Consider the following 13834-nt stretch of genomic DNA (forward strand, 5'->3'; position numbering starts at 1 on the left):
AGATCTTCCATTTTCCATCACCAAAGGTGGTATGAAAACCATCATCATCTAGCTGCCTTGTGCTAATCAAGCTCTTCTTGAGTTGAGGTACATGCCGTACATGCTGAAACGTGAAGATAAAGCCATGCTGAAACTGCAATTGCACATTGCCAATACTTGCAATGTCATATGCATTGTTGTCCCCAAGATGGACAACACCATGTCGACCTCTGCAAGTAAAGCATGTGCACCAAAGTGTAAAGAGACAAAGAGTACGCCACTTCCACTATCACTGTCATGAGTGACTACATTCACCTCTTCAATTTTTACACTGCTCTTCTTAGGCTGGCTGTCCTTCTTCTCTTCCTTGCTATCATTTGTCTTCTTGCCCTTTGCTTTCTCTTTCTTCCATTTGTAGCAGTCACATTCAAAGTGACCCTTCTTGCCACAATGATGGCATTCATGATTCACCATCTTTGCCATGTGATTTACTGCGTCCCTTATTATCATATTTGCCCTTTTGCTGTGATCTGTCCCTAGTATGCAAAGCATTGGAAGACTTACTGGATGCATCGTTTTGCCAATTCATTTCTTCCATGAGTAGAGCACTCTCTACATCAACATACAAAAGGATCACATTAGAATTGCTCATAGCAGTCCTGAATGTATCCCAACTCTCTGGTAGAGTGCAAAGCAAGAAAGTAGCCTTAAATTCCTCATCAATCATGAATTTCAAGGCAACCAGCTGGCTGAAAATAGAATTAAACTCACGCAAGTGAGTAGACATTGCTGTACCCTCTTTCATACACAAATCATAAGCTTTTTCAGCCAATACACTTTGCTTGCAGCACTTTTCTGTGCATACAGTTCTTCCAATCTAGTCCATATAGCATCTGCAAAATCCAAAACTTCAATGTTAAACAACAAGCCATCCGAAATCGATAGCTCGATGGTTGAGCGTGCAAGCTCATTTAACTCATCCCAATGTTCCTGTTCCATGTCCGCAGGCTTTGCCCCTTTGGTTTCAATCGGCTTTGCCTACTTCTTTTGAAACAGGATATTGTAGCACTGTTTTTGCCAAACTGCAAAGTTATGTGCTTCTATAAGCTTCTTTATGTGTATGAGATTATTGCTATCATTGCTACCAGCCATGATTTTCAGCCTAAATGTGACCAAAAAACAGCAAATGCAGGCCCAAAACTGTCACCCAAGTGACCAAGGTACAAACAAGTACACCAACCAGCAATAAATGACCATGTAGAAGCACAGATTTCAGATCTGTAATTAAATTTTCAGAAGCACCAAACTATGTGCTACAGCATTCCACAACTGATTACAACTGTTCCAAGGGCATATGCATCACATTACATGAGAAATCCCAAGTTTTAGCTGCAATTTCTGTTGTACATGTACTCATAGGCATAAAATTTGACACGAATGGTCAAAAGCCCTAAAATTTTGTGCTCAAAGCATCAACCAAACATCTGCATTTTCTTTGTCATGCATAGAATAGGCCAATTTTTGCCAAAATAGAGCAATTTCAGCAAAATGACCAAATTTTCCAAGTGTTGGATGCCCAAATTGCATGAAATTGAACCTGCATGTACATAAAATGACCAAATGCTGCACGGATTTTACCCAAATTGCAAAAGCCCCAAATTGCACGGGGTCCAATGTGCATCAATGTTGAGAAATTGGGTAAATTTCAGCCCAATTTGTGCATGTACATGAAAAGCCCCAAATATCGGAGGTAAAATGTCACAAATTCCTGCAAATTTTGAGACACATATCACTGTTGCATCTTGCTCGCACCAAATCTGGACAAATCCCCAAATTTTCCAAGTCCTGCATGCGCACCAATTTCAGTGAAATTGAAAGAATTTCACTAAAATGTGAAAAGCCCCAAAATTCCCGGGTAAATGTGCACCAACTTTGAAATTTTTGAGTTAGATTGTCCATTTATGTGTTAAGATTCCCAAATTCGGGAAAAGGCTCAAATTTTTGGCTCAATTTTGCATAGATTTGAGATTTGTGCCTCTAGCGCGTGAACCCTCGGTAGGGGGAGAAGACTTTCAAAAAATTTTGAAGAAGAAAAAAAATGGATGACGGGTCCGTTGACCCGTCAGTCATGCGCTGTGAGCCCTGCTGCCGGTTGGGTCCGTTGTGCGCCTGCCGTCGCGCGCTTGTTCGTCAGTCGCCACACTGGTCAACACCCCACCGTCTGTTGCGCAATGTTGCAAGCTTGCTCCTTGCTTGACTAGTTATCGCCCTGCTCGACTGGTTGTCGCCTTGTGCATCAGGCCATGGCCTACTCGCCCAGCCTGTCACACCATTGCCACACACACGTGTTGGTCACTTGACTGCTGACCTGCCGTTCGACTGTTAGTCTTTAGTACAACCTGTGTTGAACGAGCCTTGTGGCTCGAGCAGCTTGTGCCGTGGTCTCGGGAAGCTCGCGAAACCTGTGCTCTAATACCAGTTTGTAGTGCCGGGTTACGTACGAAGATTGAGACAGTCAGTTGTTACGCGTAGCGAGAGACAGAGAGAGTGAGTGAGAGCAATATTAGAGAGTGGGCTTGTTTTTAGGTACAATGATGAGTGTGTACCTTTAGATTTTTAGATAGATATATATATGTGTAAGTACGAGTGCTAAGGGTGTGTTCACACCCGAGCACATTTAAAGGCACGAGGCCTTTATTCCCAACATGATCCCCAAGCAAACCAAGGGATAAATTGGTTTGAAGACTTGTTGGTTGCTATGGATAATAAGATGTATTGAAGATTGAAGGAGATCGGACTGGATCTCAGTGGACTTCAACCTTTAGCAATACAAGTTAAAGAAATACCACAAGGGGTGCTAGTTTTGGGGCCAATCAGGTGTCCAATGTCCAAGGCTAAGTGGTAATATTTGCATTTTCAGTTTATGTAGATTTTATGCCTGTTGTAATTAGTGTCAAATTAGGCTATTTACTCGCCCTATCCAAGAAGGAAGGTTGGTTTTAGTGCATCTCTTGTATTGCTCATTCATTCATTGTTTTAGTTCTTATGTTCACTCTTTCATTGTTCATTCTTCTTAGTGCTGAGTAGTTGTGATTCTTTTGCTTCCGTAGGTCATTTACCCAAGCATTGGGGATGAGATGCATTCGGGTAATCTTCATCATTTTATTCTCATGAACTACAAACTGTATAAAAGGAAAGAATGGGGGACTTTTAGGCAAAAGCAAGAGAAGGATGTAGATATTGCATGTCATGTCTTTCTTTGAATAATATAAGATTTCTTATTGATACATTTTGTGTTCCTTTTCTTTGTGTGTATTTTGTGCCATTGTGTAGGTTTTGACTTGGTATTGGAGAAGTCTTGTGAAGGTTCCTTTTTGTAGAGAATGATAGATAGGTATAATCCAAGGAAGAACACATATAGAGCTGCAAATATAATTAAACACACGGCTGATTCACTTTTTTGAATGATGAGCATAAATGTGATTGTAAGAATGCGACTCTTAAAAGAAATGAAAATAACCATTGATTGTAAGAATGCGACTCTTAAAAGAAATGTAAATAACCATTGATTGTACTTAAGAATCATCCATCAATTACACATGTTTAGCAAGAGAATTCATCAAGTCCCAACTGAGTGTTCTGTTTTCATGTGCTTGTGACATATAAATCGTAATATCTAGTTTGTTGCATGCATTGTTCGAATTCGTGCTTCAGGGAAGTTTATAATGTGGTGAATCTATTTGTGTATGGGAATTCAAAATTTTACGACTTACTGATAACAAAGTTTACATTGCAATGTTGCTGAATAATGCCATTTGAACTACTGTAGGCACTTGCAGATGCGTTTTATTACCAGAACGAGGATGTGTGCAAGGTGTTGTCAGACCACGGTGGAAAAATCTTTGTATTGTCGATCATCTTTCCTTATTGATGAAAAGAAATAACTAGTCTTTACTTTCTGTATTGGTTAGCATTTGAATAGGCTTAATGTATTTGTGGCAGGAAGCTAGGCACGAAGCCTCAATGCGTGTTGAAAACCCATTTCAAGTTCCAGAATACGAAGTCAATCTTACAGAGTTGGACTTTTCACACAGCATTCAAGTCAACAAGGTGGTCATGCTTAAAAATAAAATCTGGGTTTAGCATAGTTACATGGACATGCATAGGTATAGCATTTTCTTCTTAGCAAGGAAAAAGATGGAGGTTTGAACAAGGCAGTTCTCACAAGTTTCAGCTGATTTTCTTGCAATCTCATGTGCTTGATAGATGCATCCTAGACTATTGGACTCAAAATTTTCCCTAAAATGCTAAGTTGTAGATTTTAGGGGGACAGTACCTAGGTTAGTTTATTCTAGCTTTTTAAATCTAATAGCCATCTACTGCATTAAAAGAATGTATGTGGGTAAAAAGCAAGAAAGAGTGATCCTGTGAGCTTAGCCAAGTACTGCTGGATTGTGGCGGAAGTCCTGTTCCTTTTTACACTCTTCTTTGGTAACGGAAAGATTGTATTATAGTTTCCAGTGAGAGTTTTTCCACTACTGAGAAAACTTCCAAGATTCACCAAATTATCTGAACACTTAAATGCACCTAATGTGTATTCAAATAAAAGTGACTAGAGACACACAACCCACATGCTAGAGTGTAATCTCATGTAAGCGATATATAATCATATGGGATGGTATACATTTGGAGAGGGAGTGTTCGACATACTGTACATTTGGAGAGGGAGTGTTCGACATACATTGGAAAAATGTCTAGTGAATGTTTAGTCCATCATTAAGGAAGCACAATAATCTTAATTGTTGTTCATTATTGTCACTTGAGTAAAAGATGTATTTGAGCTCTTTCATAGAAGTGCCATCTTGAATGTGACTATGGAAGATCCTGTTGTGGAACATTGATGACATATGTCCAATTAGAGAAGGCCATTGGAATTTGCCATATGAAGCAAGGACTTGATGTTTATAGTGAAGATTATGGAGAAATAAAAAATGATGAAGTTGAAATCCAAGCCAAGAAGAAAAAGATGAAGAAAAGGATGATATCACCACCACCTATTGAAGGCATAGAGTTTGGAAGTAACTTGACATTTTGTTTGCTTCTATAGATAGAGTAGCATTGACGATCTTGAGGTCATTTATTCACTAATGTGTTAACCTTAGGGATATCTCCAGCTATCATCTTTAGCTAGGATCAAACAATTCATTAGATTTGTAGTTTCATCACTTATAGCTTTCTTTGTTTTGATGTGTCTCATTGATTCTATTTTAACTTACCAGAGGGATCTCAATCGTAGCAATGATGATCATCTTGAATTTTGGAAAAATTTCCTCAAGAATCATGTGGAAAGGAAGTGCATGATCCCTCTAATAGCAAATGCATGAAGAAGGGCTTATCATACACATACTTCCACCAAATTTTGAAAATGGGAGAAATAAAAATAGCAAAAAAATGGGTTTTTGCCAAATTTGGAAATGGGGGCAGGCCTATAGTGGGTAGTATCCACCATTAGTGAATCTGCATGGACTGTAGCCTAGTTCAGATCCATTGGAGTAGAAATAGGCTTACACCCCTCCATCTCAAATGTAGTCAAAAGCTCCTACACATACTGCTGTTGGGAGATGAAAACCCCCCTCGAGTCTGCCAAATCTCATGACCCAAAAAGAAGTGGAGAAGGGCCATAGTCAAGATGGGATCATCCATATAAAGCACGAACAATGCATGTCATCCAATTGAGGTGTGGACATAAACCTAGGGATTGGAAGGGAAATGTTGATGTTCTAACTTCCCTTGGAGCAATGAGTTTATCTTTTCGTTCCAAGCACTTGGAATTGTGGAGCTTGTTTGAGGTCATAAAGGGCCTTCTTCAACTTGGACACCTTGCCATTTGATGAGGAAAAGCCAGGAGGTTGCTCAACATAGATCTCCTCCTTCAAATCTCCATTATAAAATGAAGACTTCACATCAAGTTGATAAATTGGTCATCTCCTATGGTGGGCTAAGCCAAGAATGACCCTAATGATAACCATTTGAGCTTAGGGGCAAAGGTATCATGGAAATCCACTCTTGTCCACTGTGGAATCCTTTTGCAACAAGCCATGCCTTGTGCTTGTCTAGAGTGGCATCATTATGGTGCTTGGTCTTAAAGACCCATTTGACTCCAAACACCTTATGAGTAGACGAGGCACAAGATCCCAAGTGCCATTCCACTCAATCGCATCCAACTCTTGCTCCATAACCTTCTTTAAATGCTGTGATTGCAAAGCCTCCTTTGCAAAGGTGGACTCCCTATCTTGCATGGCATAAGACATCAAACAACAATTAGAACAAACAAGCTCTGTGGAGTGTGCTTGGTTCCTTTGAGATTGTTATGGGCCATTTTGCGGTTGCCACTCCGCAAGAACTCCCTTAATCCTTGCATCACAGAGTGTATTGTGTGCCCAACGAGGAGGAGGTTGATACTTCCCTCGCGGCTTTGCCTTTGATGAAGGCTCTAGAATGTCCACCGGTTCTAGCTCAATGGGTCCTCCTCCATTGATGGTGGAGCCTCAAGAGGCATAGGCTCCAACGGCACCGGATTAGGTGTGTAACTGTCACGAGGACGTGAAAATTTGATGCTTTGCTTATGTTTAATTGACATTTGATTAAAGGATTAATCAAATGTGCAATTAAAAGATGCACATGTGTTGCACATGTGAGGCGCAAGCTACTTTTTCACAGTTGAAGGCCGAAGGACCTTGTGAAAAAGATGGGTGTCAAAGGCAAAAGTTGTAACAAGTTACGCTTGTTAGATTTTAGGTGAATTTTGGTGTCAGTTTGCCCCTAGGACCATTAATTGGCCATTTAGTGTCAATGGTGACACTAGGGACTAGGCATTAATTAATGGATTAATGCTTGCCCAAGGGTCAATTAATGCATGGGACCACTTTGGGTTGCAAATGGCCTAGCCAATTAGTTTTTGGATGGGCAAGGCTAATTTTCTGGGCATGGATTAAGGGCTGAATTAATTAAATGGCTGGAAACATTTGCTCATACTTTCGGGTGCCTAGAGACTGTAGTTAGATTTGACTATCCTTATAGAAACAGCTTGTAGATTTTGCATCTACAAGCTGTTGTGGTAGGGCAACAGCTGTGTTTGACTGATTTTCAGTCATTCTTCGCGACAAAACTCTGAATTTTCTCCATCCTTGCTCCGAAGATCTTAGCATTTGGACCCTTGGAGGTTGAGAAATTGCAAATTTCTCTACTGTAAACTCTAGTTTACAGCAGAAATTAAGGTTTAGCAGCAGCCTCGAGAAGCATGCAAGAAATTGGGAGCTCCAAGACTTAGATTTTTTAGGGCTGAAGGTGAATTTCAGCTAAATTCAGGTGGAGGACTAGCCAGCCATTGAATTTGGAGCATTTCCATCGTCTATGAAGTGGGTGAAGGCCAATTCAATGCCCGGATCAAGGGGCAATTCAGATTGAAGACTTGCTGGTCACTTTGGATAACAAGGGGAGTTTGGATTACGAAGGGGATTGGGATAATCCCATTGTAAATCGACTTCTTCTTCAATAAAGCTAAAGAAATACCGAAAGGGGCACCAATTCTGGGGTCAATCGGGTGTGCATTGTCCAAGATCAGGGGGTAAATTTGTATTTTCAGATTTGCATTAATTCTTTGCTGCTGTAATTAAGTTGTAATCAGGGATTTACCACCCATCCACGGAAGGAAGGCTGGTTAGAACTATTAGGAGCATTTGAGAGGGAGACTAACATGCTGATGGAGATGGTGCAAAATAAGGAGTTGGTGGAGAAATTACACAATAAAGAAGACCAACGTCGTCTTGATGTTTAATTATTGGCAAACTGATAATTTTACATGAGGTTGATGATTAACACATTCGTTTTTGTCAAGTGGACATAAAATAGTAGCTTGATAACTGCTATTGTTGTATTTGAAGTGGCATGTATGGGAATCTTGTTACATGTTGTGGATTGATAGATTGCTCTAAGATCCCGATCTTTTGGAGGAGGAGGTATATGATCATAAAGGGTGCTGACAATTGATTTGGAAAACCACATAGTTTAGAAGACCATCTTAAGAGTATCATCTGAATAAGATTGTCAAAGTTCCGTTCTTTTGAGTAAGTTTGAAAGTTGGTCATTGTTTTCATCTTGAATTGTGTAGAGTTGGGCCTGCTTATGTGACTGCATGCATGTTAGGAGACCAGGGGGTTTGCAAGTTCAATGTGGTGTCAATTTTTTTTTTTTGTTTACTGAAGTTTATTGAGTTTTTTGTTATACTAGACATTCTTTGAAGGAGCTTCTATCATTTAGCTAGTTGAGGTACAACTTTGATATGGTTGTCTTTAGAGGTTGTGTCTTGTATTGTGGATGAGTTCCAAACTCAAGACCTTCAAGTTGTTTGTGTTCATGTTATTGCTATGAAAATATTATAAAATTTCCACCTCTGGTTGGGTGTTGGTGTTAGGGAAAGCAATTCCAATTGCTGAGCTTTCTTGCGTTTTGGATACAACTACTTAGATTAAAGTGACCAGAATTCGGGTTGTTAGAGGCTAACATGAAGTCACAAATTCAAACCGGCGCTCCTTTTCTCTTGTGTTTTTGGGTTGTGTTTAGAGACTATCCTCGATCATTGTTTGTGAAACAATGTCTTAAGAGCTAGTGTCCACTAGCCCACAATATCCCAATGTATAGACATGTCGGGCTGCGGGCCAAGAGTACAAGAGTGGTGATCTCACAACAATGTGCACAACAGGGCCTTGAGTCCTGCAAATAGGACTGATTGCCTTAACCTTGAAGTGCCCTCAGTACATTCGTACTAAGTCACTTCATGACCAATTTTACCAATGCTACTAGTGCCCGTTCTTATATTTGCACTAAGTCACTTCACGACCACTGCAACCAATGCTGTTGTGCCCATGTGGATGTCCAAGGATGTAATACTTCCCCCTTTATGAACGATTGCTATTCTCAATAATATCCTCAAGAACGAAGTGGGAAAAATGACTCTTCAATGAACACACCGAAGTAGCTTCCCCCTTTAGGTTGTTCTTCCAATTGATCAAACACTCCAGATAAATAGTCTGATAGGATCACACAATGTATTATGCCAACCAACATCGTATTCCTCAAGAGCTTTGGGAGGGCATGTGGTTTTACATTGAAGTCCCAAAGGACTTTGATTCAATAACTATTGGCAAGTGCTATAAGTATCCCATTCAAAAACTTTACCACATAACCATCCCACCATCTTCACCAAGAAGGTTGGATGGATACGTGGGCACAATGGTCACACATCCATAGTCGTCAACATGTGCAACCCCCTCAATGTGGCATCGGCTCATAGTGACCCCTTCAGGTTGTCGTGGCAACGAGCCCTGTAGGCATCTTCACCCCTTGGTCTTCGTGACATCTAGCCGTGCCTGCATCCATGCCTTGTCATGCCATCACGCCCCCCTCCATCCATTGCCACCGCGCCAGGTGGTATTCCGAAGAATGTTGGAGGGTCTCCATTACACACACACACATACGCACACTCTCTCTCTCTCTCTCTCTCTCTCTCTCTCCCCCCTTGACTGCTTAGTTTGACAATATAAGTTTCTCTCTCCATGATTGAAAGTTCTCTCTCTCTCTCTCTCTCTCTCATTGTGTCTCTCTCTTCTCAATATCTTCTCACTCCTTGACACCAACATCATCTATCTCAAAAGCATGCTAAATAATATTTACATAAATATAAACAGTAATATTAATGTCAACATTAAGTGTTATAATCACAGTAACAATAAACGTTGACTTTCAATGCTGCATTAACAGTAAAACCAATGTTCACACAAACACTAAATTTAACAGCAGGATTAACATTAAATGAACATTAATATTAAATGTTAATGTTATACAAATCATTTATGCCAATTTTGTGCAACAAGGTCTCGGCTATTAGTGCTGGTTTTCTGTGGTGATGTAGTGGCAGCTCTCTGGGCCCCCATTGTCAATACCACCAAAGAAACTTGCATAGAAGCATCACCCCAGCAGCAATTTAAACATGAGTTCGAGATAACAAGTATACCTTGTCATATCCACCACTTGCAACATGCGGCCCACATGTATGTCCCTCTCACTAGTAGTTTGGCAAAGTGCAGTGAATGCAGAAGTGTATGACCGGACTGAAAGAAAATGAACACGGAGGAAGAGGGAGAGAGAAAAGAGCAGTAGAATGCAGAAATCTGCAGTGGATGAATGCTGAAATGAAGAAGGCAGATATGTACATAGGCTGTCAAATGGATCTCCATTAGACGACATCTCTCCCACCTGAAAAACTAAATGAAGATGACCAGAGGCTGGCCAGCCTATAAATAGGCAAGAAATAATCAATAAACTAATCAGGTCAGCCAGTTAAAACTGGCTGTCTGCTGCATAAATGGAATTGCAGCAATAAATAATGATTTAAAAAATGCTGCACACTAATGCTTATCCCACATGGCGCCTATACAACCTGCACAGTCAGCCTGACTGGCTGGCAATGCTGGAAAACACCAAACGATTGTATAAAACTGTTCGGCCTATATTGAGGAAATACATAACTGTGTCCGGGAGTGCTAATTGTACAAGAGAACAATGCCAATGTCCTTTGAGGGGATGAATAAATCTCTAACACCCCCTCTCAGATCTTGGATGGGGCATAAGGCTTAGGAATATGGCAAGCTCATGGAAGAACGGCTTGAGGAAGAGCTTTCCAAGTTATCCTCCATCTTGCACTACATCACGTAAATTGTCTCATCCAAGATATTCTTCTGAATGAAATGGTACTGTATCTCAATGTTCTTTGACCTAGCATGGAATACAGGATTCCGTGCCGAAGCAGTGCAGTTCTTATTGTCGCAATGAAGTGTAGTAGGACCCTTTTGTTGACAGCCAAGTTCTCCTAACAACCTTTGAAGCTACATTGTCTCACATGTGGTTGAAGATGCCATGCTATACTTCGCCTCTCTAGATATAAGGCGATTGTGGGCTGCTTCTTACTACTTTGAGAGATAGCACTTGCACCCAAAGTGAAGCAATATCCTCTTGTTGACCTCTTGTGGTTAACATCTCCAGCCCAATTGAACTCTGTCTAGCTCTGTAGAACAAAGTTGAAACACATGCATCTATTGGATAGTAAATACTTAGGCCAAGGGTCCCCCTCAAGAGCCACAAATTCCTTATAGTAGCTTGCCAATGAACCAACTTGGGTTCACTCATGAACCTTGCAAGCAAACCTATAAGAAAATACAAATTAATCTGAGCGTTTAAAAGCCATATGAATGACCCAATCAATTACTTGTAGTGGGTAGCATTTACCCGTCAATGAATATGCTTTGATGGTAGCCATCTAGTTTCGATCCATGGGAGTAGAAATAGCCTTATACCTCTCCATCTCAAAAGTAGTCAAAAGGTCTTGCACATACCACTACTGGAAGATGAAAATCCCCCTTGGAGTGTGCCAAATCTCATGACCTAGAAAGAAGTGGAGAAGACTTCTTTGTTATCTCAAACATCTTATATAGTGTCTCCTTTGTTTGCTTCACCTTCTAGGCATGGTCAACTGTCAAAATGAGATCATCCACATGAAACATGAACATGAACAATGAGTATCCTCCAGCTGAGGTGTGGATATACAACTGGAGATTAGGAGAAGAATCCTAACTTCCCTTGGAGGATTGAGTCTATCTTCTCATTCCAAGCACATGGAGCTTGTTTGAGGTTGTAAAGGGCCTTCTTCACCTTGTAGATTTTGCCATTTGATGAGGAAAAGCTAGGTGGCTGCTCAACATAGAGCTCCTCCTTCAAATCTCCATTAAGGAATGCCAACTTCACATCAAGTTGAGAAAGCGGTCATCTCCTATGGTTGGCTAAGGCAAAAACAACCATAATGTTAGCTATTCGAGTTGAAGGTGCAAAGGTATCATGGAAATCCATGCTTGGCTGTTTCATGGAACCCTTAGCAATGAGCCGGGCCTTGTTCTTATCTAGGTTGCCATCACTATGGTACTTGGTCGTAAAGCCCCACTTGACACCAATCACCAACTCTTGCTCCATGGCCTTTTTCCAATGCTGTGTAATTGCAAAGTCTCCTTCATGGAGGTGGGCTCCCTATCTTGTATGGCATGAGACATCAAACAATAGTTAGTACAAACAAGCTCAGTGGAGTATGGTTCGAGAATGCTAGGGGCCATCCTATGGGTGCCACTCCTTGAGAACTCCCTCAGTCCTTGCATCATAGAGTATATCACGTGCCCAAGGAGGAGGCCAATACTCCCCTCATTGCTCTATTGCTGCCAAAGTCTTTAGAACATCCACTAGTATTGACTTAATGGGTGAATCTAGTGGTGAAGAAATCTCCTCCTCCATTGATGGTGGATCCTCGAGAGACATAGGCTTCAAAGGCACTGACTTAGATATCCAACTACCATTCGGATCCCCAAGGATGGGATGGTCAAGACCCTCCATTGCAGCTAGAAACTCCATGAACCAAACATCTCAACTTGTATAAACTTCTTGTGAAACAAGATTATAAAGATTGTATCCTTGGGATTGCAAGCTATAATCTAGGAACACTTGTCTTTTGAAAGATGGCTCAAACTTATCCCTCTGTTTGTTTGGGATGTGAACATAAGTAACACACTTAAACACCTTGAAATACGAGACATTTGGCTTTTGTGGAAAGTACGTCTCAAAAGATGTCATACCAAGTATGGTCGATGTAAGGCATCGATTAAGGATGTGGACGATGGCCATTGCTTTAGCCCATAGACATTGAGGTGTCTTGATGTTCCATTATAGTCCACCCCATCTGAATTGCACTACGATTCTTTTGCTCCAATATGCCATTCTCTTGAGGTGTGCTTGTGTTGGTAAACTCTTGGTGAATGCCACGATTTACACAAAACCTGGCTAGCTTGTTGGAGAGAAACTCCACTTCTTTGTTGGAACGTAGAGTCTTGAATCCAAAAGATGCTTCAAGCCTAATTATGATTGCTCACTCTCTTTAAGGATTCGGCGAGATTTGTCAAACATTGTGAGGAGTTCCAATGCATGAAGTTACCTTTTCAGAAGTATAAAATGGAACTCGCTTTGGTGATTTCTTGCCAACCTTTTGATGTAATGAAGGACAAGTTGCCTATGTAAATCGTTCTATGAGCCTTTATGATTGTTTGGGGAAAGAACCAGTAGTGGACATTAGTTGGGACTTAGGAGTATAGAAGGGCACAAGGTGCCATTGTAAATGAATTTTTTGGATCATTTCACAAACAACTAATTCTCAGCTTAGCATTAGCATTAGCTTGATCTTTCTTATACTTTCTTGCAATAGCCATGCCTTATGTTGTGGATTCTTGTGTGGATTTAATGGAAAGATTATCCATGACATGGCCATGATTTGACATTCTCTTGTGCAATTTCTTGTTTTCTAGGAGTAAATTGTTGATTGCCTGTGTTATCATCTTAAAATCATCAACAATTAGCATAAAGTATAAACCCCCCTTAAGGGACTCCATCCTCATTGGTTCACATAAGTCTGTTGAAACAAGCTCCAAGGGCTCCTTAGCCCTCAATGAATCTTGGTTGGGAATCACATCTCTATGGTGCTTGGCACGAATATAAGACATATGGTGGGTGGCTCACCCCAATCTCTGGCAATCCACACACAAGTTGATAATGACGACGAGTTGCCTTTTGAAGGTACTCATAGTTGAGATGGTCAAAATGAGCACGCCATAGTTGGGTTGGATTTTGGGAAGAAAGAAAAAGAAAAGTAAAGGTTGATGAAGACTACATCTTATAGATTGCATTCTCCTCAATCTCCAAACAGACG

At 40.7% G+C, this 13834-nt stretch overlaps 1 protein-coding gene across 2 annotated transcripts in view; it reads left to right on the forward strand.

Moving 5' to 3' along the window:
• LOC148037895 (serine/threonine-protein kinase 12-like) overlaps window positions 1-13834 on the forward strand; it is a 169594-nt gene that overhangs the window by 22134 nt on the left and 133626 nt on the right. For both annotated transcript variants that reach the window (XM_087676874.1, XM_087676873.1), the window contains exons 2-3: window positions 3809-3883; window positions 3982-4089. In XM_087676874.1, the coding sequence (XP_087533000.1) occupies window positions 3809-3883; window positions 3982-4089 (183 nt within the window). The remainder of the gene's footprint in view (window positions 1-3808; window positions 3884-3981; window positions 4090-13834) is intronic.

Source organism: Lygodium microphyllum, chromosome 4 (genome assembly GCF_053477565.2).
Source record: "Lygodium microphyllum isolate KBCC chromosome 4, Lygodium_microphyllum_v1.1.10, whole genome shotgun sequence".
NCBI classification, from domain to species: domain Eukaryota; kingdom Viridiplantae; phylum Streptophyta; class Polypodiopsida; order Schizaeales; family Lygodiaceae; genus Lygodium; species Lygodium microphyllum.